This window comes from Punica granatum, chromosome 3 (assembly GCF_007655135.1).
Source record: "Punica granatum isolate Tunisia-2019 chromosome 3, ASM765513v2, whole genome shotgun sequence".
NCBI lineage: Eukaryota > Viridiplantae > Streptophyta > Magnoliopsida > Myrtales > Lythraceae > Punica > Punica granatum.
Genome location: NC_045129.1, coordinates 3,999,213 through 4,023,647, shown reverse-complemented (window position 1 = coordinate 4,023,647; position 24,435 = coordinate 3,999,213). Strand labels below are relative to the sequence as shown.

At 36.0% G+C, this 24,435-nt stretch overlaps 3 protein-coding genes and 1 pseudogene across 3 annotated transcripts; 1 reads left to right on the top strand and 3 right to left on the bottom strand.

Moving 5' to 3' along the window:
* Positions 1-6,273: 6,273 nt before the first annotated feature.
* On the bottom strand, positions 6,274-10,141 carry LOC116199507 (annotated as a pseudogene).
* Positions 10,142-12,211: 2,070 nt separating this feature from the next.
* On the bottom strand, positions 12,212-14,041 carry LOC116201880 (clavaminate synthase-like protein At3g21360). Its single transcript, XM_031533323.1, has 3 exons — positions 13,592-14,041; positions 12,923-13,176; positions 12,212-12,789 (listed from the first exon to the last, which is right to left on the bottom strand). Exons 1-3 carry the CDS (start codon positions 13,967-13,969, stop codon positions 12,429-12,431), a joined length of 993 nt encoding a protein of 330 aa, XP_031389183.1. The 5' UTR covers positions 13,970-14,041; the 3' UTR covers positions 12,212-12,428.
* A 1,868-nt stretch (positions 14,042-15,909) lies between these two features.
* Positions 15,910-18,233, top strand: LOC116198498. The gene is made up of 4 exons (XM_031528663.1): positions 15,910-16,229; positions 16,504-16,614; positions 16,715-17,612; positions 17,696-18,233. Exons 1-4 carry the CDS (start codon positions 15,957-15,959, stop codon positions 17,935-17,937), a joined length of 1,524 nt encoding a protein of 507 aa, XP_031384523.1. The 5' UTR covers positions 15,910-15,956; the 3' UTR covers positions 17,938-18,233.
* A 173-nt stretch (positions 18,234-18,406) lies between these two features.
* Positions 18,407-21,708, bottom strand: LOC116198499 (transcription factor MYBS3). Its single transcript, XM_031528664.1, has 3 exons — positions 21,314-21,708; positions 19,596-19,804; positions 18,407-19,301 (listed from the first exon to the last, which is right to left on the bottom strand). Exons 1-3 carry the CDS (start codon positions 21,603-21,605, stop codon positions 18,759-18,761), a joined length of 1,044 nt encoding a protein of 347 aa, XP_031384524.1. The 5' UTR covers positions 21,606-21,708; the 3' UTR covers positions 18,407-18,758.
* Positions 21,709-24,435: the final 2,727 nt, after the last annotated feature.

Sequence of the window (24,435 nt, the reverse complement as noted above, 5' to 3'; positions counted from 1 at the left end):
ATCGCACAAAGAATTACACGAGACAGCTTCCTTCGTGTTTCTTCGATTTTTCTCAAAAGGAACCTCTTTATCGAGTCGCTTCACATGATGTATGAGTAAATGTAAGTAATCTGTGGCATCCAATCAAGATCTATCAGTGATGCCATATATTATTCATCAATATCGAAAGTGAAGCTAAGCTAGAAGAGTGAGTGGGTCGATGTGATTCCGAGAACAAACAGAAACGTATCGATCACAACTGCAAGAGAATAGAAAGCTTTGATCTAATTGCTGCTAAAGATCCTTTTGGCCTGTTATGGAAAAGCCGCTATGCCCGGAACTGTGCGAGCATTATTCCCCCACTACACTAATAAGTAAAAGTTAAATTAAAAGACGGTGTAGTATAGTGATGCACGTTTTTATTTGTTGATCTAGAGGTTGCAGGTTTGATATTTAATGTAATTATCGTGTTCTTTTATTAGTTATTTAAAAAAAAATTTCATCGTACTATGACTTTGGTCTCATTTGTAACCGAAAAAAATTAAATGACAGGCATTACATTTATATTCACATTCTGAATATGAGTACATATATGCGTGTGTCTATATTATGAAAAGGATAAATCTGAATTGGAAAAGGCCTTCTGTTTTTGTTTCCTAGTCACGAAAGTACCGTCTTGTCCCTTGTCAAAAGTCTACGTGATTCTTATTTGGCAGATGAAATGGATGAAGAGAAAAAGAAAGCATAAATTCCTTCTTTTTCCTTTTGCCGTTCCTCGATGATAATAATATCTCATTGATAAAAAAAAAGGTTGTAATATCTCATATAGTCAATATTAATATATATATATATATGTATATATATAACTTAGCAAAAAAATTATAATATATAAAATCGGAAATAAGATGTAATTGTACTACATAAATCAAATATTCAAACTCCCAGCTCCATGTGAATTAAACTTTTAATTCCAATTATATTGAATATTTACTATAGTTTTGGGTTGGATTCAATGAATTTTTGATCATATTATTGTGGTAATATATATTTAAAGGAATTTTTGAAAAACGAAAGGAATTTTCTCGATAATGTATATAACTTCTCGAGAGATGTAATTTATTTTTTATTTTTTATTTTTAGGGTTATTGTGCTAGATACTTTATATATATATAGAAAACATAAAAGTTTATTTTATAAATCACTAGCCACGGAGTCTGTGCGTTACAAGGGATAGTTTCACCCATCTGTAATACATAAATCATTCATATAATACCAGTATGTATTACTTGTCAATACAATGTGGATGCCATATTTATCAGATATCGTTTGCATATCTACAAACTCAAACTTATATCTAGGAATTGAAGAGTTCCCTTCTAATTTATGTACAAATTTTCTTACCAAAAATGCGATCTTCAAATCCCCATAACTGGACGATATTGCGTAGGAGTTGTTGATACTTTGAGATTCTCAATGGCATATAAAGATCCTTCATCTAATCGGCTCTTGAATGCAACCACTAGATATTTTCGCATAGTTGCATGAATTGAGTTATTATATCAAAACTAAAATTGAAAAATACAATTTACTTTTCTTCATTCATTATAGATATAACAATTAATAAGAAACTTTATCTCTTCATTGATCTTTGTGTTCACCACATCTCATAATTTAATCACGTTGACTTTTATTTTTCATGAATCTTTTTTTAGGTGTTAACTCTCAATAAATTATAAGACATCTTAAAAAATAAAATAAGAAATTAGCACATAAATAAAATATTTTTAAAGAAAGCAAAAAACATATTGAGAAGTCAAAGATGCAAATTAGACCATGTAAACCTATAGTTAAGAATTATAATTAAGAATTAAATAAAAAAAAGTTTCAAATAAAAACAGGTTTGAACTCACATCACTAATCTCATCAGATCAAGCAAAGGCAACAAAAAAAAAAGGAAAAAATGTTAGAAAAATAAAACTCGATAAGAAACTTTTTCAGAGCTAGATTTAAAAAATGCATTAGTTCTTATCAAGAAACTCGACAAGTTAAAGCGCTTAAATTGGCTAAACGTCTGTGCAATTGGCTGAACGTCTTTGCAATTGGCTAAACATCTCAGGCTGTGTTATTTACAATGTACCACAAAGAATCTATAAAAGAAATATAATATGATTTTGTTTTAAAATATGTCTGTGCTATTACGAAAGATTATGAGCTAAGATACCACTTATTTTGATCCCTCTCCCATCCACTTAATTCAGTTTCTAATGGCGAATCCCATTCAAATAGATAAAGGATGTTTTGATAGTTCTATTTTTCTAGTATGATTCCAAGTATGATCATCGTATTGCCTTCTATAGGAGATCGCCGTAATATCCAAAGATTTTTTTGATAATTTCGAAAGTTTATACTCAAAAATAGTTTGATCATATTGACTTCAATTGGAGATCACCATAACATCCAAAAGATTTTATGGTTTTTTGTTTTTTTTAATGTTATAACAAAAAATAATTTCGAAAGATTTTGTTGATAATTTTATAATCGGAAATAATTTAAAATTTAAAAAATTTAAAAAATGAGAAAATTTCATTCCAAAACCGAACGTTTTGAGGTTACCTAGCCGAGCCTACCTCGTCATTCCTTTCATATAGATACTAATCGTGAAAACGATGTTTTACACGGGATAGTTCCACAAATATGAAAAAAAAATTAAAAAATTAAAAAGAAAATTTGCTTGGAGAATTAAAAGTGAAACAAAAATAATAAAATAATAAAATAATAAACAACCTTCGCATTTAGTGGTAGAAGAATTTACTTTCTGAGAGCTTGTGTATAGGGGTAGCAATATATTTCAAGAAATGAAGCTCACATCATCAATCGTGAAAAAGAATATGAAAAAAGCAAAAAATAGAGAAAAATAAAAGAATGAAAAATTTTGATAAAAATGAGAGAAAAATCAAGCATAAATTTAATCAACTCACATACATCTAAAAAGAGACATAGTTTCGAGAGCTTACGTCTAGTTATAAACGTATTCCTTGAGAGCTGAATAGGCTCCTATATATGTGTGTAATAATTCATATTTCAAACTATTATACAAAATATAGATAAAATATAATCTGATTTGTTTTCTCTTTTCGATGAACAAATTTGATTCGTTTTTTGAAAATAAAATATAATTTATATATATTTATAAATATTACATAATCTATTTTTAAAATAGATATTTGCAAAAACATAAAATTCAGATATAGTTTTTATTACTATATATACTAAAGATAGTCCACATAACCATATATTAACATATTTTATATTATGTATGTATATATTCTAATATATATATATATATACTTATTTTGATGTTAATATTTATTTATGAAATATTAATTTTTATTTTAAAAATTCAAGATTATTAAATAATATCTATACATATAATAAATTCTTATCATTTATTCAAATAATTATGTTATATAGATTATAATCAAGAAATTGGATTTTATGATGTGATAATTTTAAAAAATATTTTTATTAAAAATAATTCCGAAAAATTCAAAAAATCTAGAAACTTCTATATATATCTATAAAATATGATTTAATCTATTTTCAAAAAATATATATCTATAAAACAATATAATTCAAATATACTTTTTCTTATTATATATACTAAAAGTTGTCCACATAACCATATATATTAATATATCTATATTATATATGAATATATAACAATATATGAAATATTAATTTTTATTTTAAAAATTCAAGATTATTAAATTATATATAGATTAAAAAATTAAAAAAAATCATATTATATTATGAGATATCTTTTAAAAAAATTACTAAAAATAATTCTGAAATTAAATTTTTTAAAAAACCTTGAAAATTCCATTAGAATATTCATATTGCAATAAAAGGATATCACCGTATTATCCAAAAGATTTTTTTATATTTTCAGTTTTATTAAATGGAATATTATTTAAGAAGATTTTGTTGCTAATTTTATAATTGGGTATAATTTAAAATTTTAAAAACTCAAAAAATAAAGAAAATTTCATTCTGAAATGGAGCGTTCTAAGGCCATATGGGATGAAAAATTTCAAATTAAAAAATTCAAGATTAATAAATAATATAAAAATTAAAGAAATCGAGAAATCATATTTTATGATGAGATATCTGTTAAAAAAATAATGCCAAGAATTTGAAAATTTTAAAAATCTAGAAAGTCCATTTAGAAAGTTCATATTGCCTTTAATTGGAGATTACCGTAGTATCCAAAAGATTTTATAGTAATTTTAATTTTTTAATGGCATATTATTTCAGAAGATTTTTTTGCTAATTTTATAATAAAAAATAATTTGAAATTTTAAAAACTCAAAAAGCCGAGAAAATTTCATTCTGAAACGAAGCGTTCTAAGACCATCTAACTGCGCCCACCTCGTATCTTGCTTTTATATATATATATATATAGATATTTATACTCTTTTCTCCATGCTAACCCCTATACAATATCTATCGGTCTTTGAAATATTCGTAAACTATACATATTGAAAGTTTATCGTATCATAATATATATGTTATCTCATTTTCATAAGAGTGGAGTAAGTATTCATTTGCCATCATAATTTTCATTTTTATTACTTTCACATTCAATTTATAGTGTTTATTATCGATAAGTTATATAATTTTTCAAGTAACTTTTTTCCTATCGATATTCATTCACAATGTTTTAAGTATTAATTATCTATTTTTAATTATACAAAAATTTACCGAGCAATGTGCACATATCGATTAATTAATGTAAAACCTAAGGGAAAAAATAGTGAGATCTCCCTAATTCCTTTTCTCCCCTTTTATCTAATAAATAATTCGAGGTTCTTTCGGCTTGAAAAAGGACCAAAAATCCTATGGGAATTTCTGCTACTCATTTCATGCATGCTCTGATTGTTGGATTAATGAGCGACCCATCACTAACTATTGATAAAAAAGTATTGGAGTTTGAAAAACGGTTGATATATTCAATGAACCGTAATTATTGTTGAAATCCTAACTTCCCATAAGGGGAAAAAGAAAAGTTGAACGGAGTAAGCTATAAGAAAATTGAACGGAGCAAGCAATCTCATTTTTTTATTGGTGGAAATTATTTTATCATGCTGGGGCATATAAAAAGCCATTGTGGAGGACCCACCCTTCCATCCAAATTGAACGAGCTTATCCCTTTGCTATAAGTATTCATGGACAGTTTGATCTATCTGAACGAGCTTATCCCTTTGCTCCCTTTTATGATAACTGAGAAAACCTTATCTTAAACCTGTTCTGCACCAAAAATGACATGAATTATTGGTGGATTCTGCACTGAGAATCTGAGATTGCATTTGATAAAGACAATATCCAGTCGTTTCAGTCATTCTTTAAAACCTAATGTGCTATTATGAGCTGGAGAAAAGTTACGGGAATGCCGACCACTGATAATGTGGCGATTTGGAACACTGAACATAAAAACTTCTGTTTTAGATAGTTTTCAATTAGAAGAAATGCATAGCCATGCAATGCACTTGTAACACTATTCAAATGGAAGAAACGCGCATTTTCTTTTGTATGAATGAAGAATTTCATATGTTCCAAATTGACTGTCGAGAATGTGGCCGGAAAAAAAATTATTCTAATTTTGAGTTTCTAATTACATATCATATTGGATTATTCCATATTCTTCGCTGTTCCATGACTGACCATCCATGACCAATTTGCACTTAGAGAAATGGGCAGTACTCGGCCCATTAGAAGAAATGTTTTCTAAATATATTGCAGGGGCCCAATAGAGGCGTAATTTCCCTTCACTATGGAATTTTTCATGATTTGTCATCTGTTGGAATCAAGTCCCCTGACTTTCAAAATTATCTAATCCAATCCTTTATGGCATATGGTTCACATAGAATCCTTTCACGTTGTTTATAGCTGAATATCCTCGATCACAAAAGCGTAGCGCCTCCAGTCCTCTGGTTTTTCCATCGAGGAACCTTCAAATTCTCTCTCTCGAGACAAAAATCCTTCATAAATTGCCAACACGAATAATTAACAAACTATCTCATAGAGGAAAGTAAGAATAGTAGATTTGTTATGGAGACATATTATATTTATATTAACGTGTGATCATTATATATCGGATATAGAAGCACTGAGTGGGTTTGGATATATAGTCTACTAGACCAAATACGCACTCCCAGCGAACTTATTGAACTTAAGTTACTCTTAAGCCACTATATGCCGTACATCTATGGCATTGGCATGGCTATAGCCATATTATTAGTGCTCCAGCATTTTTACGTTCCAATACATAGTTTCGGTAGTGCGACAACAAACTTTAACAATATTTTGGTACTTGCATATTGAAGCCAGTACTCGTAGTGGTGGAGTAAAAGATCTTCGTGCGTGGAGCACGGCCCAGTTATGATAAACAGAATGTCGCCTTTCTTCCAAGGTATGGCGACGCACTCTTCCTTGAGGATCCTTAGACAGCCTTCGATCACATTGGAGGGCAGGGGCTAGCTGTTTCCCAACTTGCCCGCCTTCTCAGGATCGTTCCTAGAGTCCTTCCACCTCGTATATGGAGCCACCATGCTGTTGAACCAGATTTTGCAGTTCCTTGAGTTGTCGAACCTGATTGCCAGGATAGGGCCCATTATAGTCTTGACACAGTCTTCGGTCCACTGCAGTTTCATTCCCAGATGAGCAGCCCTGTCAAATAATCAGAAGGAAACTTATATCTGCTGATAAATAGATCGAATGTCCTGCCTCACTCTCCAAGCTGCCAAACTTGTATACCTTTTCTCAGCAATGCTCTTGTCATTAGTGAACAAAGTTGATTTCCAGCTATGACCAATGGCAGACGACGGGTCATCATCATCTCCTGCAACAAAGGGTATACATCAGGCCATGCTTTTCTAGACGCCGAACAAAGTCCAGGTATTCCTCTTTCATCCTCTAGTACACAATGTGGCTGAGAACTATGGGGGTCTCTCCTCCGCTCCCGGGTTCTACTTCGCAGAAGAAGAACAGCTTGGATGGGAACTCCGGAATCTGTCATGATGTAAACGTAGATCACATGCAATCAATACAGGCTCACGTTTAGTACTGATCAGATTGAGACAAGAATGAAACTCGGGGGCTATTGAATTAAGCCCAGAAAAAATATTATCCCTAAACTTTTCATTGACTAACAATTACACCCTCCGTGTTCCTTCCATTCCCGTCCAAGCTACTGGAATAAAAAAAAAACGGGAAATGAAATGGAATGAAATCACTGTATGGAACAATACCATCATATTTTGTATTGCAGTTTTATTCCATTCTCTTTTAATTTTACCATACAAGACATAGTCAGAAAGCAAATAATTAGTTGAATAAGAAGACTGTATCATATGGATGTAGGTAATAACATGAGCCATTTCATGGTGGAAGGAAATCTTCTGCTCGGGTGGGGACTCATTGGCAGTGAAAACACGGCCGACAACATTGGTCCTCAGGGCAACGCCGCCAATATAGCGCAGCAGCTCCTCAAATTCGAATGCCTCCACAACTTCATTGAACTCATCCGCAGTGCTCACACCATATCCCCCAAGCAACACTGCCCCGCTCTTGTGGAGCAGAGACTTGAGGTACAGCCCATGGACCTTGACAGATTGAGCCAGGAGGGAAGCCGAGCTTGGCAGAGCCGCCGCCGGGGATAAGACCGTAGGGAAGGGCACGGAGGAATAGGATTTCTGGTGTGGGACTTGGGACTCTGCAAAGAATTCCGCTTTGTTCCAGCCTGATAAGGATATAATATCATGCTCAACATGTTCAGATCCTTTGTGCTGTTTCGAGCAAATCCGAGGAGCAAATGTTGTCTATTGGAAAATTCGTTGATAAACCTCCCAGTCATAAGGCAAAGTCGTACTATGTTTTCTTTTAATAGAGAAGACCATTTCTTTGTCTTCAGGATTTTCTTCGTATGAATTCCTATATGATTCATAAAGTGCACTCTTATATTTTAGGATTGGTCGTGTAAGTTCTACTTTCTGGATCTTTATATACCAAATTGGACCTGCTTCTATGTGTTCCTTTCATTGTCATTCAGTTTTTTATTTTACTTTATTTTATTTCTCTTGCAATATTTGATGAGGAGAACTTGTTTAACGCTACATTATCTTTGTTTATTGCCAGGTTAGCTTATCTTTTGAGCTTATTATGCCGGCACGTCTCATAGGATTGGGCAAAACACACACCGATGAACTTGATTTGAAGGTAGGGTGACTGTTTTAAATAAAATGTTATCCGTGATGAGTCGCGTTTAAATTGTGGCCGCAGGAATCCTTTATCTATTAAAGTTAAAGCCATTGCAATTGATTCGCCATATTGACTACAGCCCAGGCAAGCTTATGGCGACTTCTCTCTTATTAGTATGTTAAACAAGTAAATCAAGATTATAATTCTCATTACTGCCATTGATCTAGCCACTAAAACATCTTCGGTTTGTGATTTTACGTCCTCTTTTTCCCTCAATATTTAAAGACAAATCTTCTGGGTCGCACTAGAGATTTTCTTAAGAAAAACCTACAACTTCAATTGCCTTTATGTAAGTGTTCTATTTTTAGAATATTAATGAGTTGATGATGGTTCAATCATTGGGACAACTCAGCCTTTTCCTTCAACACTTCTCTTGGAATCCATCCCATCTAATAAAATGCAGTACCAATGAAGACAAGTGGAGAATATTTGCAAGTATATATTTCTTGGGAGTGGGTGATGCATAATTTTTATGCCTTAGGCATATGTTTTTCAAAATGTTTTGTTTTACTATTTTTATTACCTCTTTGCTTATGACTATGTGGCTTTAACTGATTTAATAGGTTTGTCCATGTTTGAGATTCTTTTTTTGGGTCAAGCAGGTTTGGGATTTGAAGTACTTAGATGTCGCATGTACCATACTATGGGATTCCAATATGACCACTTTATTGTTTATGCATGTAACAGGTTATATGACCACTAGCACGGTAGTCTAGTGGTTAAGATCCAAGTGCTCCACTTGAACATCACGAGTTCGAACCTCACTTGATCCAGTGGGCCTTAAACTTAATCCACTAGTGTGTTGGTGTGGCTGCGGTGACCAAGCTGAGCTAAAGTCTCAACGAACTATGTCGAAATGAACATTTCGTGGCGGTTAAATTCCCTTAGTTGGGACAGTAACAGTGGACCAATAACCCGATCTACCCTTTATATTCAACAAAAAAAAAAAGAAAAAGAAAGTAACAGGCTATATATATAAGACTGACTAATCCTGTTATTTCTGCATTTTGCCTTGTTTTTAACATAATTAACGCATGATACTCTGAGTGCACTTAGGGATAAGGAAGATGAGAATGGAATGGAGTAATATAGTATGATGCTAGCGGATGAAAACTTATTCAAATTCCTTAGCTTTTTATTTCCTGCAAAATCTATTATCGGGCGACTCTTTTATGCTTTGAACTTTGTATATAATTGTACAATTTCTTTTTACGTGTCACTTCTCTTTTTTAAATATTGTATCCAGCTGAAGGAGATGAAAGTAGAGATCACTTTTGTTGTAAAAAATTTTTGCTCGATATTTGGGTGCATTCGCTAACCCACTTTTTGGTCCCATAATCTGCAATAAACAAATATATAGGACAACAAACAATACAAATGAGCTACTTTGTGGATGGTTAATCAATAAATGAATTTGTTTGCGTAGCTGTTTGTTTATATACTTTTTAGGAAATGTTGTAATATGATAAATAGTCCTTGAAGATGCGATTGTTGGTTCTCATTTTGGAAATATGGTCGATATGATTCTGATTTTTCCTCATAAGCACCCCTTAATCAGTTTGTATACCAGCATGGGATAGAATTTAGGAACCGATTATTGCTAATACGTTGTACCACTAAGTTCTTGATTATAGGAGAACTATAATTGTTTTAGTTCAACATACTTAAGTAAGGGTCTCAACTTCACTGAATTATTACCTCTAACGATACCGTATTTGATAATTTGGATATTTTAGCTAAAGTGCTTTGCGTATTCTGGAAATTCAAGATGGGTTTGTATCGCCTTCGAAATTTTCCATTTGAATGTAATCAATTATCAAATCACCTTATAGCTCTCCCACTCCATCTTATCAACTTAACCTGCGGACTTATATTTTAAACCGCTATAAATATTGCTTGCGTTGTAATTCAATACATGTTACTCTTGCAGTTAGATATTTCATTTTTAGTCCGATAGGATATAGACTGATGATGGTCCTTCCTCCAAATAGAATATCAAATATGTTCATACAAGTTTTTCTCTCTTTTTTCCTTATATAATAAATTAATTCACTTAGCCTTTTGAATTCAGTATTGCACCTGCAACGCACATGCTATATCACTAGTAATATATAAAAGTCGAAGCATGAAATGTGAAAGCTTTATTTGATAATTCTCGGGTTTTGTTAAAACGTCCTCAATTGCTCAAAATAATTTATTTGATAACGCTCAGCTCTTGTGAATTGACCTTTCAATTTTAGTATAATGAACTTATACAATATTTTATTGGTATAATATTCAATGAATGTTATAAATTTGTGTAGATTATTTGCATGTAGTGATATGTAATTATTTTTTAAAAAACTTAAATGTTTTCTCGGTAATTAGAAAGAACTTATCGAAATACATGATATTCTTCAAATTTAATATGTTAATTGTTAAAAGACTCTATAATAAATTCATTTTGTCCATTTTCTTTCTATTCATTCTGTTTTTTTCTACACCTTGCACGATATTTTTACTTTTCATAAGCACTTGTACATATTACTAGATTATGGTCTCTCTATTTTATGTTTAGTATACGTATTTTACGTACGTAACTATTTTTTATTTATGTATATATATATCTATTTATTATAAGTCTTATGTGTTGATTATCTCTCTATTTTTGTAAAAAAATGAAAAATTATTATGCAAGGCACGAGTGTCAACTAGTCTATTATAATTATAAAAAGTGACAAGTGGAAAGAGAATGCGCTATGCAAACCAAATATAAACCCTTAGCCCTATGTTGAACTGACTTTTAATTCTAGTTCAATGAACATTCACAATATTTTGTTTGTGCCATATTCGACGTAATTTGGTTATTTGTCCATATTGTATATATGTAATAATATATAATTAAATTTTTTAAAAAATTAAAGTTTCTCGATAATTAAAAAGATCTCATCAAAATCTACGAAAAAAAATCTCATCAAAATATGTGATATTTTTTAAGTTCAATATGCCAAATGCCTATAAATGCAAGACCTCAGAAATCGTACATTTTCATCATCTTTTTTACTCATTATGATTTTCCAATTCCCTAATTCCTACACAGTGTCTCACTCATACTTAATAGTTTTTATTATGTTTACTTAAAGAAATATGGTTTTTAATAAATATTATCTTTTGGAAACTTCAATTTGGTTCTGATCTTTGGGAACTTTTATAATTGTAACAATGCATCCGATGGATCGTTGAATATTAAAAAAAATAAAAATGCATCCGATGGATCAATCCAATTAATTAGTGATGACAAGGAGCGACTGATGCATGGAGTTGGACGGATCCTTCTGTGATTTTCACATCCATTATCATCATGTCAGGTAGTACATAATAAGATGATCGCTGTGTCTTCTTGCTCCATATTTAGCTTCTTATTCCATTCTCGTGCCGATAATATTGAGTCGACTAATGAAGGATATTCTTAATGCCTTGTATTGTCCGTGCTGAACAATGATGTCTCGATCCTAACTTTCCATAGCTCGAAGCCCTTCCTGACATAAACTTCATCTCTTATAAATTTGTTTCTCCATTTCAGGGCAAACATGTAGATCTGGTACCAGATTGTGGAACTCGGGGCGCTATGACACTCGAACAGCAGATGATGCTTCAGCAATCGCAGTTCCTTCTAACTATTATGACTCTTATCTTTCTTGCATCTTTAAAGTCTTTCTCGATGACGATCGTGCACGCCAGTTCTGGCTTTTGTTCTTTTATTTTTAGGAATAACGAGGAACCTAACGTGTTTTCCGATGCAGGCGTGGTATGCAGGAGAAAATGGGAAATATTCCACAGTGTAATCAACTCGTTATCATCGTGGCTAAAAAAAAGGAAAAAGAAAAAAATCAACCATATTATCAGCATCGGCAATGAACAGAAGTTCCCTTGGAGGTTACCTGAGAACTGCAGATTTGGTGAATGCAGATGAGATTTAATAGTAATCGAGGAGCACTAGATTGGTTTTTCGATATACAGTACGATACCATATATACACTCCTTACGAACTTACGGATCTTAAGTTTCTCTTGCATGAATACTGGCACAACTATAGCCGTGTGTTATCAGTGCTCAAGCATTTTCGTTCTATCGTTAACGGTACTCGTATACTTCTACTTGCATAGTGAAGCCAGGACTCGTCTAGGTGGAGTGAAAGATCTTCTGGAATGGAGCACGGCCCAGTTATCAATCAACAAAACATCGCCTTTCTTCCAAGGAATGGCTACGCACTCTTCTTCTAGGATCCTTAGGCAGTCGTGGATCACATCAGAAGGCAGGGGCTCACCGTTCCCAAAAGTGACAGCCTTTTCAGGATCGTTCCTCAAGTCCTTCCAGCCTGTGTATGCAGCCACCATGCTGTTGAACCAGATCTTCCGGTTCCTAGAGCCGTCGAACTTGATTGCCGGGATTGGGCCCATTATTGTCTTTACACCGTCTTCGGTCCACTCCAGTTTCATTCCCAGATGAGCAGCTCTGTCAAATCATCAGAAGAAATCATATTATATCGATAAAAAGATATGCATAAGAACCAATTAACTGCAGCATTTTGGTCCCAAACTGGCTGAAGATGGGTTCACTGCACAATAGAAGTGCTAAGAGAAGGAACCTTTTCTCAGCAATGCTCTTGTCGTCTGTCAAGAATGTAGATTTCCAGCCACGGCCAATGGGAGATGAGGGGTCATCATCTTCTCCTAGAACACGAATATACATCAGATCATGCTCCTCTAATCGCCGAACAAAGTCCGGGTACTTCTCTTTCATCCTCTCGTACACGATGTGGCTGAGAACTATGGGGGTCTCTCCTCCGCTCTCGGGTTCTACCTCGCAGAAGAAGAACAATTTGGACGGAAACTCCGGGACCTGATTCGATGCATATCGATCGATCATACCCACTCAATTGAGGCTCAGATTCAGTAGCATTCAGCAGAATCAAACTCCAGGGGCCACTAAATGGAGCCCAGAAAAACTTTTCCTAGACGATTTCATCCCAAAACTTTTCATCGTTCTAACAATCACAGCCTCCCACCATTCCTTCCATTTCCAAAACTGATGTGGACGCATAAAGGAAATCTTTATATGGTCCTACTCGCAATTACGTGATGAGAATCGATTAATAACAATTTTAAAATTACTCGAATGATCAGAGCTCAATTTCCGGGATTGTTGCAATCTGATTAGTACTCCTTCATCACACCACACGAACGAGATAAATCACCAAAGAATTTCACAAAATCAACAAGAACATCATAATAACAATAGACGTCAGCTGGGTCACCTGAGCCATTTCATGGTGGAAGGGGATCTTCTGGTCGGGCGGGGACTCGTTGGCGGTGAAAACACGGCCGACGACGTTGGTCCTCGGGGCCGCTCCGCCCACATAGGGCAGCTCTTCGAACCCGAACGCCTCCACGACGTCGTTGAACTCCTCCGCGGTGTTCACCCCGAAGCCCCTGAGCAGCAGGGCCCCGCTCTTGTGGAGCAGAGACTCAAGGTACGGTCTATGGGACTTGACGGATCGGGCCAGGAGGGCGGCCGAGCTCCGCTGAGCCGCCACCGGGGCCAAGACCGAAGGGAAGGGCGCGGAGGAGTAGAATTTCTGATGGGGAATCTGAACCTCAGCAAAGAACTCCGCCATTGTCGCAGTAGGTTTCATGGTTCTGATTTTGGGTATCCCTTTATCTCCTCAATTAAAAATCAATTAAAATAAAGCAAAACTCGCTAATGACAGCGTCAATCACTTGGACTTGTATATTAATCAGAGTGTTAATACTATTATTTTATTTTTTTTATCGCATCATTTTATTTTAAAATAGAATCATTTAAGAATCTTTCTATAGGTGCTCTGATCGCGATCAATCAAATCTACGAAGTACTTACGTGGCAGAGGCCGGGCAGTATCCATGCACCGGGTGCATGTAGACCCAGGGCCTAGGTTACGTGGGCCCCGCCCAAGGGATGGTGTTTGCATGTGAGAGACGTACATGCACCGAGCGCATAACGTGTCCGATCCCCTTGGACGGTTTTCGCGTCCATGTTCATGTCCGTGACTTTTAAATGATTCTATTTTAAAATAAAATGATAATCCGTGGATTATCCATTCTTGAAAAGGATAATCCACGGTGGTTCTCGGCCCCGTTTGATTTTATATATTCTTGACGGGGTTTTAATTTGAGTTAAACTCTTTATAGACTTACATGTAAATGTATAATTAAAAAAAATAAGGGACGCCTCCAACAAATGTCAATGCATCTCTCGATCAGTTCAGGATCGTAGTTGCGCTTGTCGTTAGATGTCATACTATCTTATCAAGCTTTTTAGATTGTTTTAAGTCCGTGACAAAAAGAGTTCTATCCCGTGATCTCATATGATATTCATTTGCTGAATTGGATTGACTCGAAATACAATCCAATGTTTGGGGGGCAAAAAAAAAAAAGAATCAATGGACAAAAAATACTAATAAGATATCATGTTTCTAATGGAATTTCAATTGCCGATAATTAAGATTGGAAAATCGTAAGATACGACTCTAAAGGTAGCTGTCTTTATCCTTAGAGGAAGGCCTTTTTGCTTGGGTGTATGTCAATAAGAAGATAAAAGGACCGACTTTTTCAAATAGGCAAACGTAAAGTAAATCAAATGTGGTGCAGTTAACAAAATGCGCTGTTATTTACAACAGGCGAATTTTACTTGCAATGTAAAAGTTTAAAATTCACTGAAAGTACTTTATAATCAAGATTAAGCTAATGTCGTGGTGGTGATTAATCTCAACGCATATACTAGGGACATCCCGTATTTCACTTATGAAAAATGATAAATTACACTGGTGGTCCAAAATGTTTTACAAATATTTCATTGTGGTTCAAAAATTTTTTTTCGCTACATGATAGTACAAAATGTTTCAAAGTTGTTTCATGATAGTACAAATCCTCAACTCGAGCTTGACGCCGTCAAGCCGACGCTGACTTGGCTACTACGTGTCACCTCCTTGTTGACGTGATCGAAAAATTTTAAATAATTCTAAATTTTTAAAAATTTAAAATCTTTTAAAAATAATTCTAAAAATAATTTTAAAAATAATTCTAAAAATAATTTAAATTTTAAATTTTAAAATTTTTAAAAATAATTTTAAAATTTTCAAAATTTTAAAAAAATATAAATTTTTCTAAATTTTTACTCTTTTTTGTTTTTTTGCTTTTATTTATTTTTTATTTTTTATGGATTTTTTAAAATTTTGTTTTATCTTAAAAGACGTAACGCACTGTGATTGGTTCCACGTAATAAAAGTGACACATAGGACGCGCAACATCAGCAAAATGTTAACGGCGTTAGGGCCAATTGACGGTTTGTACCATCATGAAACAACTTTGTAACATTTTTTACCATCATGTAACGAAAAAAACTTTTTGAAACATAATAAAATATTTGTAAAACATTTTTGACTATCAGTGCAATTTACCCTATGAAAAAATAATAATAATAAAAGGTCTCTCGCCGTCTTGGGTACTAATTAGCTAAATCAGTATAGTAGAGGGTTCTGGTTGCAACGGGGGCATGGATGTAATTAATTAACCCGCCCATAAACAGACGTACAGCAGAAATTCAAACATCAGAGAGAGAGAGAGAGAGAGAGGGGGGGAGAGATGCAGAGGAACGAAGCGAGAGTGAAATCGGGAAGACGACCGCTGAAGGAACTATCAAACGCTCACAATAATCAAGGGAACGGTGTTGGTTTAAGGAACAATGGCGGAAAATGGAGTTCGAAGCCCGTGAGTGGGAAGAAGACGTTGCTGCCTTCGGCGGAAAAGAAGCTGGAGGAGAAGAGCAGCACTGGGCGTTGCGAGGAAGGAGAAGATGACGGTTCTCTTGATCGGCTGCTGCTCGTCCAGTCCGATCTTTCCAACCTCACTCGCCAGGTAACACTCGATCCGATAAGAGGTTCCTGTTCAAAACCCTAGATTTTCTAGTTCCTGTTGTTGAAATGGGGGGAGCGAGCTTGGATTAGATTTTGACACGAGAGAGGGGAAAAGTTCGGACTAAATCAATTAGGGCATGTCGGGGTTGAAATTTCGCATCTTTTGGTTTGATTTTGGAAGTTGGAGATGAGCTTCTGGTTTAATTTTGAAGTGTTCTGAGTTGAATTTCGAATTGGTTTAGCTGAAGAAGGTATATATTATTTCTTGGGTGCAGATTGATGAAATTGTCGTTCAACCGTTCAAGCTTAAGGAGATCGGCAAAGAGGAGAAGGAGGAAATCGAATCCTTTGCAAGCTTCTTGGCTGAAATGCTGTCATCCTTGAAGGTTATTTTTTTTTATTCTTGCTGCAATTGATGTGAACTCTGTTGGGATATTTATCTTACTACCGTTACTTTCCGACTGATGAGAAAGTTTTACAATGCAGCCATGGGTTCCGAGATTGCGAAATGCTCTCTCTGGTTCTCCCAAGGAATCAGAGAAGCTGATGGAACCGTCTTTAGTGGGCACTAATTCTGGGACTGGAGATGAGGGTGACGATGATGACGAGAACATTTTAGTTTCCAGTCCCGAGCAAACCATGGAGTCGTTGATCTCTCCATCTCCACTTGTCTCCTGGCGTGCTAATTGTACTGTCGAAAGGGGTAGGCAAGTCTTTTTGCTCACACCACTGCCCATGTCCAAAGCACTTTCATCTAAATGCCAGGATTCAACGAGATCAGTACTCGAAAAGATAGCCTCAATCACCAGTTCATGGCCTCTTCGCGCCTTCTCGGAAGAAACAAATGACGACTTGCTCAAAGATGAGGCAGAACATCCGAATTCCAGTCAGCCCTCTGAAGAGCCAGGTCCTGTTTCTCCACTCACACTTCCCAGAAGAGATTACTCCATGGTCATCATGACGCCTTGCTTTAAAGTCTCACCACCAAAGTCCTGTGCATTGCTCGAGCCTGTTTCAGTATCTACGCATTGGAAAAATTGTAATACCCGCAAGTCAACACCATTTCCTGTCAAACCTTTGAGTAATCTTGGGGAAGAATCATCTGAATCCTCAGGCAGTGAAACTTCTGATTACTTGGCCACAAAGTACCCGGAGCTACTAGGCATACGGCAGGCTCAGAAACTGGGCCTCGGAAAGAAAGATAGAGAATCATCCCCTGATTGGTTCTGTTCGCCCCCCAAGTCTTGCATTTTAATGGAGCCTCCTGATGAGACACCTGCAAATGTCGCAGCAAACACTCGACCCCTTGCCAATCAGGAAGCAGGTATCTTCTTATCAACAGAAAAGCCTCTTCAGGGTGACCATCAAGGGACACAACAAGAAGGTAATTAGGTCACGTGGTATTACTGCTAGTCTTTTCAACGGTCCAATAAATTGAAGCATATATTTTTTGTTTTGTTTTTGCAGAATGTTTTGGCAGAAGCCTAGCACTGATTGAGAGCACTCCAATATGGAAAGATCCTGAGAGCACATTCGGGAAGGGCAAGAGACCAGGTGAAACCACGCTGAAGAAAGAGCTCTGGACTAAGTTTGAAGCGGCATCTTATGGCTTTCTGGTCAAGGGCTCTGCAGTTTTGGATTCAGAAAATAAGGGATTTCTTGATAGGTTGGACGAGGTTTCATTAGATGAAAAGAGCCCAGGTGCTTGAGGCTCTGACCGGACAGGACAGCCGAGTCCAGAGATTCGTATTGTAAATCGGGTTTAATTTTTTGTTTCGGATGCAGTCTGTTCACATCTGAAGGATTGAGGTCATATTACTACTTGCAGTTCGAGGTTCTGTTCTTGTAAGCTGCAGTTTCAGGTTTCGCTGATGGAACTAATTCCATTTATCTAGCCCCGCAGAATCAGTAGAGGACGGTCGACCATGCCATCTTCATGAAGCAACTCCATGTACTTACCAGTAAATTTTCTAATGTTAATTGATGCTGTCCTCTGCAGAAACAGCTTGACCCAATCATGGTCTGGCTGGCCCGGCAAACCTGTCAAATAAATGGACCCGGAGCCATGACATCAGCTCGGCTGAGCCTGGCCATACTATACAAAGTTTAGTGGATAATCCTGGGCTATCGCCCGCCCACGGTCACTACAGGCTACAATCAACTTGAATCACAGTCAAAGAACAGTGAACTTACCACGAAATTAGATATATCATTAAATATCGATGCAGAAATAGAAAAAAAAAAAAACCTAAGCTAACTTGCCCCTGCAAAAATTGCAAGCAGCAAAAGAAATCACTTGGTCCGGCTATACATGCAGAGATACAACACTTGCTGCGCTTACTACATATCAATTATTGTTATAGATCGTTTACCTGATTACAGTTAAAAAGAATAGATTAAGAATTTCCGAAAGCACTAATAGATCCATCTAAACCTTGGGTTGGGCTTCGAGGACTGCCATGCAACCTCAACGGCTACTCAAACAAGATGCCCTTCTTCTGAATCCCAACAAAATGAATCCAGTACAGGATCAGACTGCTTGGATTGGGCTATTCTTGCCCGTGCTAAGGTCTGACCCGCTTACAGCTCCACTGTTAGCATGGAAAGCAGATTGTCTAGATGGCTCCCCAGTTAACTTTAGCGAGAGAGATGGAGTCTCCTTGGGGTTAGAGCCGCCTTCTGCCTCTATCAGGCTTAGCTGAGACATGCCCACCAGCTCATCCACGTTAACGGTTTCCTTGGGGAGCAACGGAATGGGTTTCAGCACCTGGTGTTGGGATGTCGTCTCAGTACACTTGTCGTCCTCCTGTTGGGCCACAATGGGCTGCCAAATGGGGAACGGAACAGGGACATGGATCTGAGCTTGGAAATATCCCGGGATAAAGAGCGGGAACCCAGCCGGTGGAACCAGATTTTCCGCGTTCTCTTTATGCGGTTCTTGGGGTGAGGTCTCCATGGGCTTGACCTCTGAGCCCAGAGAGAGATCCAGAGAAGGCATCGAATTTGTGTTATCAGCTTCTCCTGCTGGAGGAGGCAGTGAGGGCTCTTCTGGTACTGTGGGTGGATCGAAATCCTAAAAGATGCATGATAAATTGATCAGAAACACATGATCTGACCACAAAGGAGAAATAAATGCATGATAAGTTGATTGGTAACTTCTGTTGATAACTGCCTCAGAAATAGATGGTATAACGTCTTTTAAATAGGATAGAAGATCTGATGGTCATCAGTCTCCCATGGAGCTTAATACATGTACTTCCCATGGTGAAATTATGTGATTGCTAAAGCTGCGAGCACCCAAAGCAGTAATTATGCGATTAACAATGAAAAGAGAGGTCAAAGCTTCTTTAAGGGAGAAAAAACGAACCACATCAGGAGCCATGTCGAAGAGGCTCGAACGCCTCTTCCTTCGGCCAGCATGAGTCTGTCGAATGAAATACTTTTGCGCATGGCTTGCCACCTGGGTTGGAGTTCTTGACGTAACATAGTTTCTCGCTATCCCACGCCAGTCACCTTTACCCAATTTCTGAAGGCCAATCAGAAACAGACGATGCTCTTCTTCTGTCCATGGGACCCCTAGAAACCAAAGGGAAAGGGGTGAAACTTATTAAGACTCTCTCTCCTAATAAAAGATGGTAAAGTATCAAATAAATGGAAAAGAACACTGCTGTTAGTAGCGAAAAAGATGCAATGCCATTACTTGTCCATTTATCCATAGCAAACAAAAATATAAAGATCTTAAATTATTTCGAGTTTTGGCCGACTGCTCATTGATAATGCCAAATCATTCTAGATTGAGAATAATGCTTCATTAAAACCAAACGATATGTATGAACTATGAACAAATACTTGACAAGAGGTCGCCAATTCGTCCAACATGAAATTGAAGACATTAAATGAAAAGCCCCGAACAAAAGAGATTCTATCATGCAGTAGCTTCATGCTGATCAACAGCCACTGAAACACTAAGCACATCGAATCTATTGAAGATGTAATGTGTTTGAGAGAACATGCAACGGCAAGGCAGACATATTCATTTCCACGGGACCACCAAGATTTTCTTCGAGTTCGAAGACAGAGGTCAAAGTATTTTAGGTGGCCTGCATTATTTTGCTTATAATATTCATGAATAGAAACAAATTATCAACACATAAGTTACAAGTAGGAGGTCCATTCTGAAATAATCAACCACTGGTTGGTCCAACGTAACCAGAAGTCAATCTTAAGTCCACCGACTCTTTCACACGGTCTCCAGCTAATTGCACACGAGGATGCACTCAAACAGAGGGACAAAAAATAAAGAGAGATCTTTTCATACGTTTAGAATGAGTGAAAGATGTGAACTTTCTTGATCTCAACAGTCAACCTAATGCCAGTAAATATCAGGGAAAAAAAGGAACATGAACATGCGAATATGTTCAACTCCGGGATTCTAATTGGATCAAATTATCTTCATACAAAAAAGATAAATACCCAAGTTTGGAAACCAAGTGGGAAATAAGGCACCCAAAAATAGATGCCTTGGATAATAAATTAATTCAAGAAAATAAAGTAGTTAGCCAATGAGATGCCTATCAGCCAGAAGAAGATAAAAGAGACAACAGGAATGAAAACAAAAGGTCGGCAGATACGAAATCAAACTTGAAGAAAAGATAAGAAGCTCATTCTCCTGATGAACACATCCACACGTTTACGGCAATATCTCAACATGAAATAAGGACTGAGTCAAACGAGAATGACAGATGATAAAGCCATCGCATCTTACCCATGACGCAATCTATACATATACACATATACATCTACATATCATAAAGAATGTTCTTTTTCCCCTTGAAATTGCACCACCGTAAAAATCAGGACAGTGGAGCTCCCCAAATTAGCTAACGTTTTCATCTCACAGAAAACAAGAAAAACATGTCGATGCTCAACAAAAGTTTCACCGAAAGATTCAAAGAAAGCAATTGTTTTAGAAGTTGTATTCCAAGAAAGACACTTTTTTCCTCAAAAAAAAAAAAGGATTTTTATTCGCGAACCCAACAAGATTAATCAATGATGAATGCAAAGAGCTCAATTTAATAGTGATACCTCTCTTTCTCTCCCCGCGGCGGTGGGACGAGCCGTGAGCGGTATCATCGGAGAGGTACCCCTCAGGCACATGGACCTGGCCAGGATCCGGCGAGCCCGGATTCGGCGACGCCGACGACGAGTGGAAGTGCGCCGAAAGGTTCCCCATGCTGGCGCTCTTCTTCATTGAGCCGTCGATGAGCCGGACGCCGAACAGCTTCACCCCGGAGGAGGGGCCGGCGCCAGCCCCACGGGTGGGGCAGGTTCTCGAATTGTGGCCGTTGTTGCTGCAGTGAGAGCACCGCCGGGTCATGGCTGCGGCGGCGACGGCTTCGGTCGCTGACTCGGCGGTGTTCAGGGTTTCACCACCAGGAGGAATAGAGGACTCTGCAGAGGAAGGAATATGGAAAATACACTCGTCGTTTAAAAGAGAAATAGATATATGAAAGGGGAGGAGGACAGGGGCAATTTGGGAATAAAAATTGGAGGGTCAGGAAAACGCGGGTGTACGTTGGTGGGGACAAGTGGGTGAAATGACTACTTTAGGCTTGACTGAAGAGGATAATATCCATTGCCCTCCTCGTTTCATTGGTCTTTTACGGTCTGGCGGGCTGTCGTTTTTGTCTCTTTACTCTCATTCCCAAACTTTTCCATCTTCCTTTTTTCCACTCTTTTCATCCCTTTATTATCGTAACTTCTCCATAATTACGGATTTTTTTGTGATTTTCTTCGCATTTTCCCTTCATCCTATATATTATTATTTTGTTGGATAAATGTTGTATATTTGCTAAATATTTTCTTTGATAAAGTTTGTGACTTAAGGGCTTTTTTTTTTGGGCTTTACATCAATGTCACAAGTTGCCACACATTTTGTATCTTTCATTTTTTCAACCTTTCAAGATATGACAACGTTTTGGTGTTTTTGTCCAAACATATAATTGTTTCATGACAAAATGCAGACCGTGAATTATTTCTTTGCTACCGAATTTTAGGGGTGAGATGAGGAAAAAAAGAAAAGCTAAGCAAAAGTCTTATTGCTAAATCATTCGTCAGTTTTAATTGGTAAACCTATTGCATTGTTTTCTAATAATAAAAAATGAAAATTGTATAAAAATATTTTCTTAAAAAGAAAAAAGAAAATCTTAGAAAAAAGTTAAGCGTGAAAGTGTGAGCAATTACGAATCCTTTAGCGTCATTTAATATATCGTATCAATTATCCTCTGTGACATCTAAGACAATCTTATTTTTGGCAAAGAAACATGACAAAGCTAATGGGAATTTCTCCTTTTTCTTGTGTATGTTTTAATGCAAAAAGCTTTCCTGGTCATGTTTGGCTAGCTAGTGCTTTTTAATTATCTACCATACATATACATATTGCCATTTCAGTTCTCATATAAATATTGCATTCTTGCGTGAATTAATTTAAGAAATTAGGAATTTACTTGATGACTTGCTGGCTAATGCTTCTTCGTTATCTGCCATATATAGCATATGGTCATAGAAATACCATCACAAGCAATAGAAATAAAAGGATAAATTCAATGTTTCGGTATAAGGTTTGTCCAAAGTTAGGCCAATGGAAGTAAAAGATGTCATATAGGTGTAATTATACTTCTATATAATCCAAGATATATGTTTAATTTTGCAAGCAAACAACTGAATAGGACAACCCCCATGGGAGGAAAAAAAAAAAAAGGCCCCAAGATAGCTTGCACTCTATAGAAATAATTACAGTTATATTTTCTTAATTTTGAAACTTAGGAAGCATGGAGTTATAATTTGCCAAATTATACAGATATACTTTCTTTTTTTCTCTATTTTTTAATTTAAAAAATTAATGGAAAAAAATTACGTCAGCATATATGTTGACATGGCGACACATAATCTGCCGTTTCACCAAAATTAGGAGGTTAATCACGGACGTACTCGGCATTTTATATACGTTTAATTTACCTTTAATTCAAGTTTTTATGTGTCAAATTGGATCCAATAACCCAATGAAGATAGAGACATTCTTCTTTGTCGTCCAATACTATTGCATGGCAGTTCTATATCCAATTTATATGAACGACAGCGTATTCCGTTGCTAATAGAATACTGTTTTCTCAAAACTAAACATATATAGGATACGTCATTAGTGCACTTTCTTATTAATTCATTGGGGAGTGCAATGTATAAAATTACAGATGCTACCATTGACGCATCAACGACCTCAATGGTTGGGATCCACTAAAGGCTTCCATATAATTATGAAGCAGATACTTCAAAAATTCCATACACGTGATAAATATCTTAAACAACTGAACCACTATCAATTATTAAGAAAAAGCAATCATGTTATACCGTCTTTATCAAAGAATTTGTTGGAAATAATTGTACATATACTAATTATATATCATTTGAAAGTAAAACAAGGAAATTTTTATAGAAAATCATGTAGGATGACTTAAATATGTCAATTCTCAAGTCGCATGGACTTACTTTATAATACAAAAAAAGGTCCATTCTCATATATAAAAGATAATAATCATGGAATATTTCAATAAAGTTTCTGATCAAATTAGTTTATAACGTTTTTTCTAGAAGTTACTGTAATTGATATATCCCGGGATGGACCCAAAGTTTAGCTCTAGGGGAAGGCATGATCCTTAAGGGGACGAGTATAAGAAGGTAAAATATTTACGTAATGAGTCTAAATAATTTCATTAAATATGCAACAAACAATATGTGAATTTAATTTCTTAGAATAGCAAAAATATAGAGAGACAGGACTGCCTCCTTCATCCCAGCTCGACCCATCCCCGAATGCGTCTTCATTGACATTTTATACTCATTTAAAGTTCATCATCCATCGGTTAGATAGATAAAACATTCTGCAGAGTACATAATAGATCAAACAAATTTGCTTTTTAATATAATATAAAAAAACGTAAAACATTTCTTCATACTAATGGAGATTTTTTTTTTTTACAAGGAAGACCCTAACCCGATTAATGGATAGGTAAAAGGAATAATGGGATACAAAAAATTTCACTTATAAAAAGACGAACCTCATAATTTCATACAATGATGTGAGAAGTTTTGATTATGCACCACACTCGATCTCTAGAAAATAAAAAGTTAAATAAATAAATAAATATATA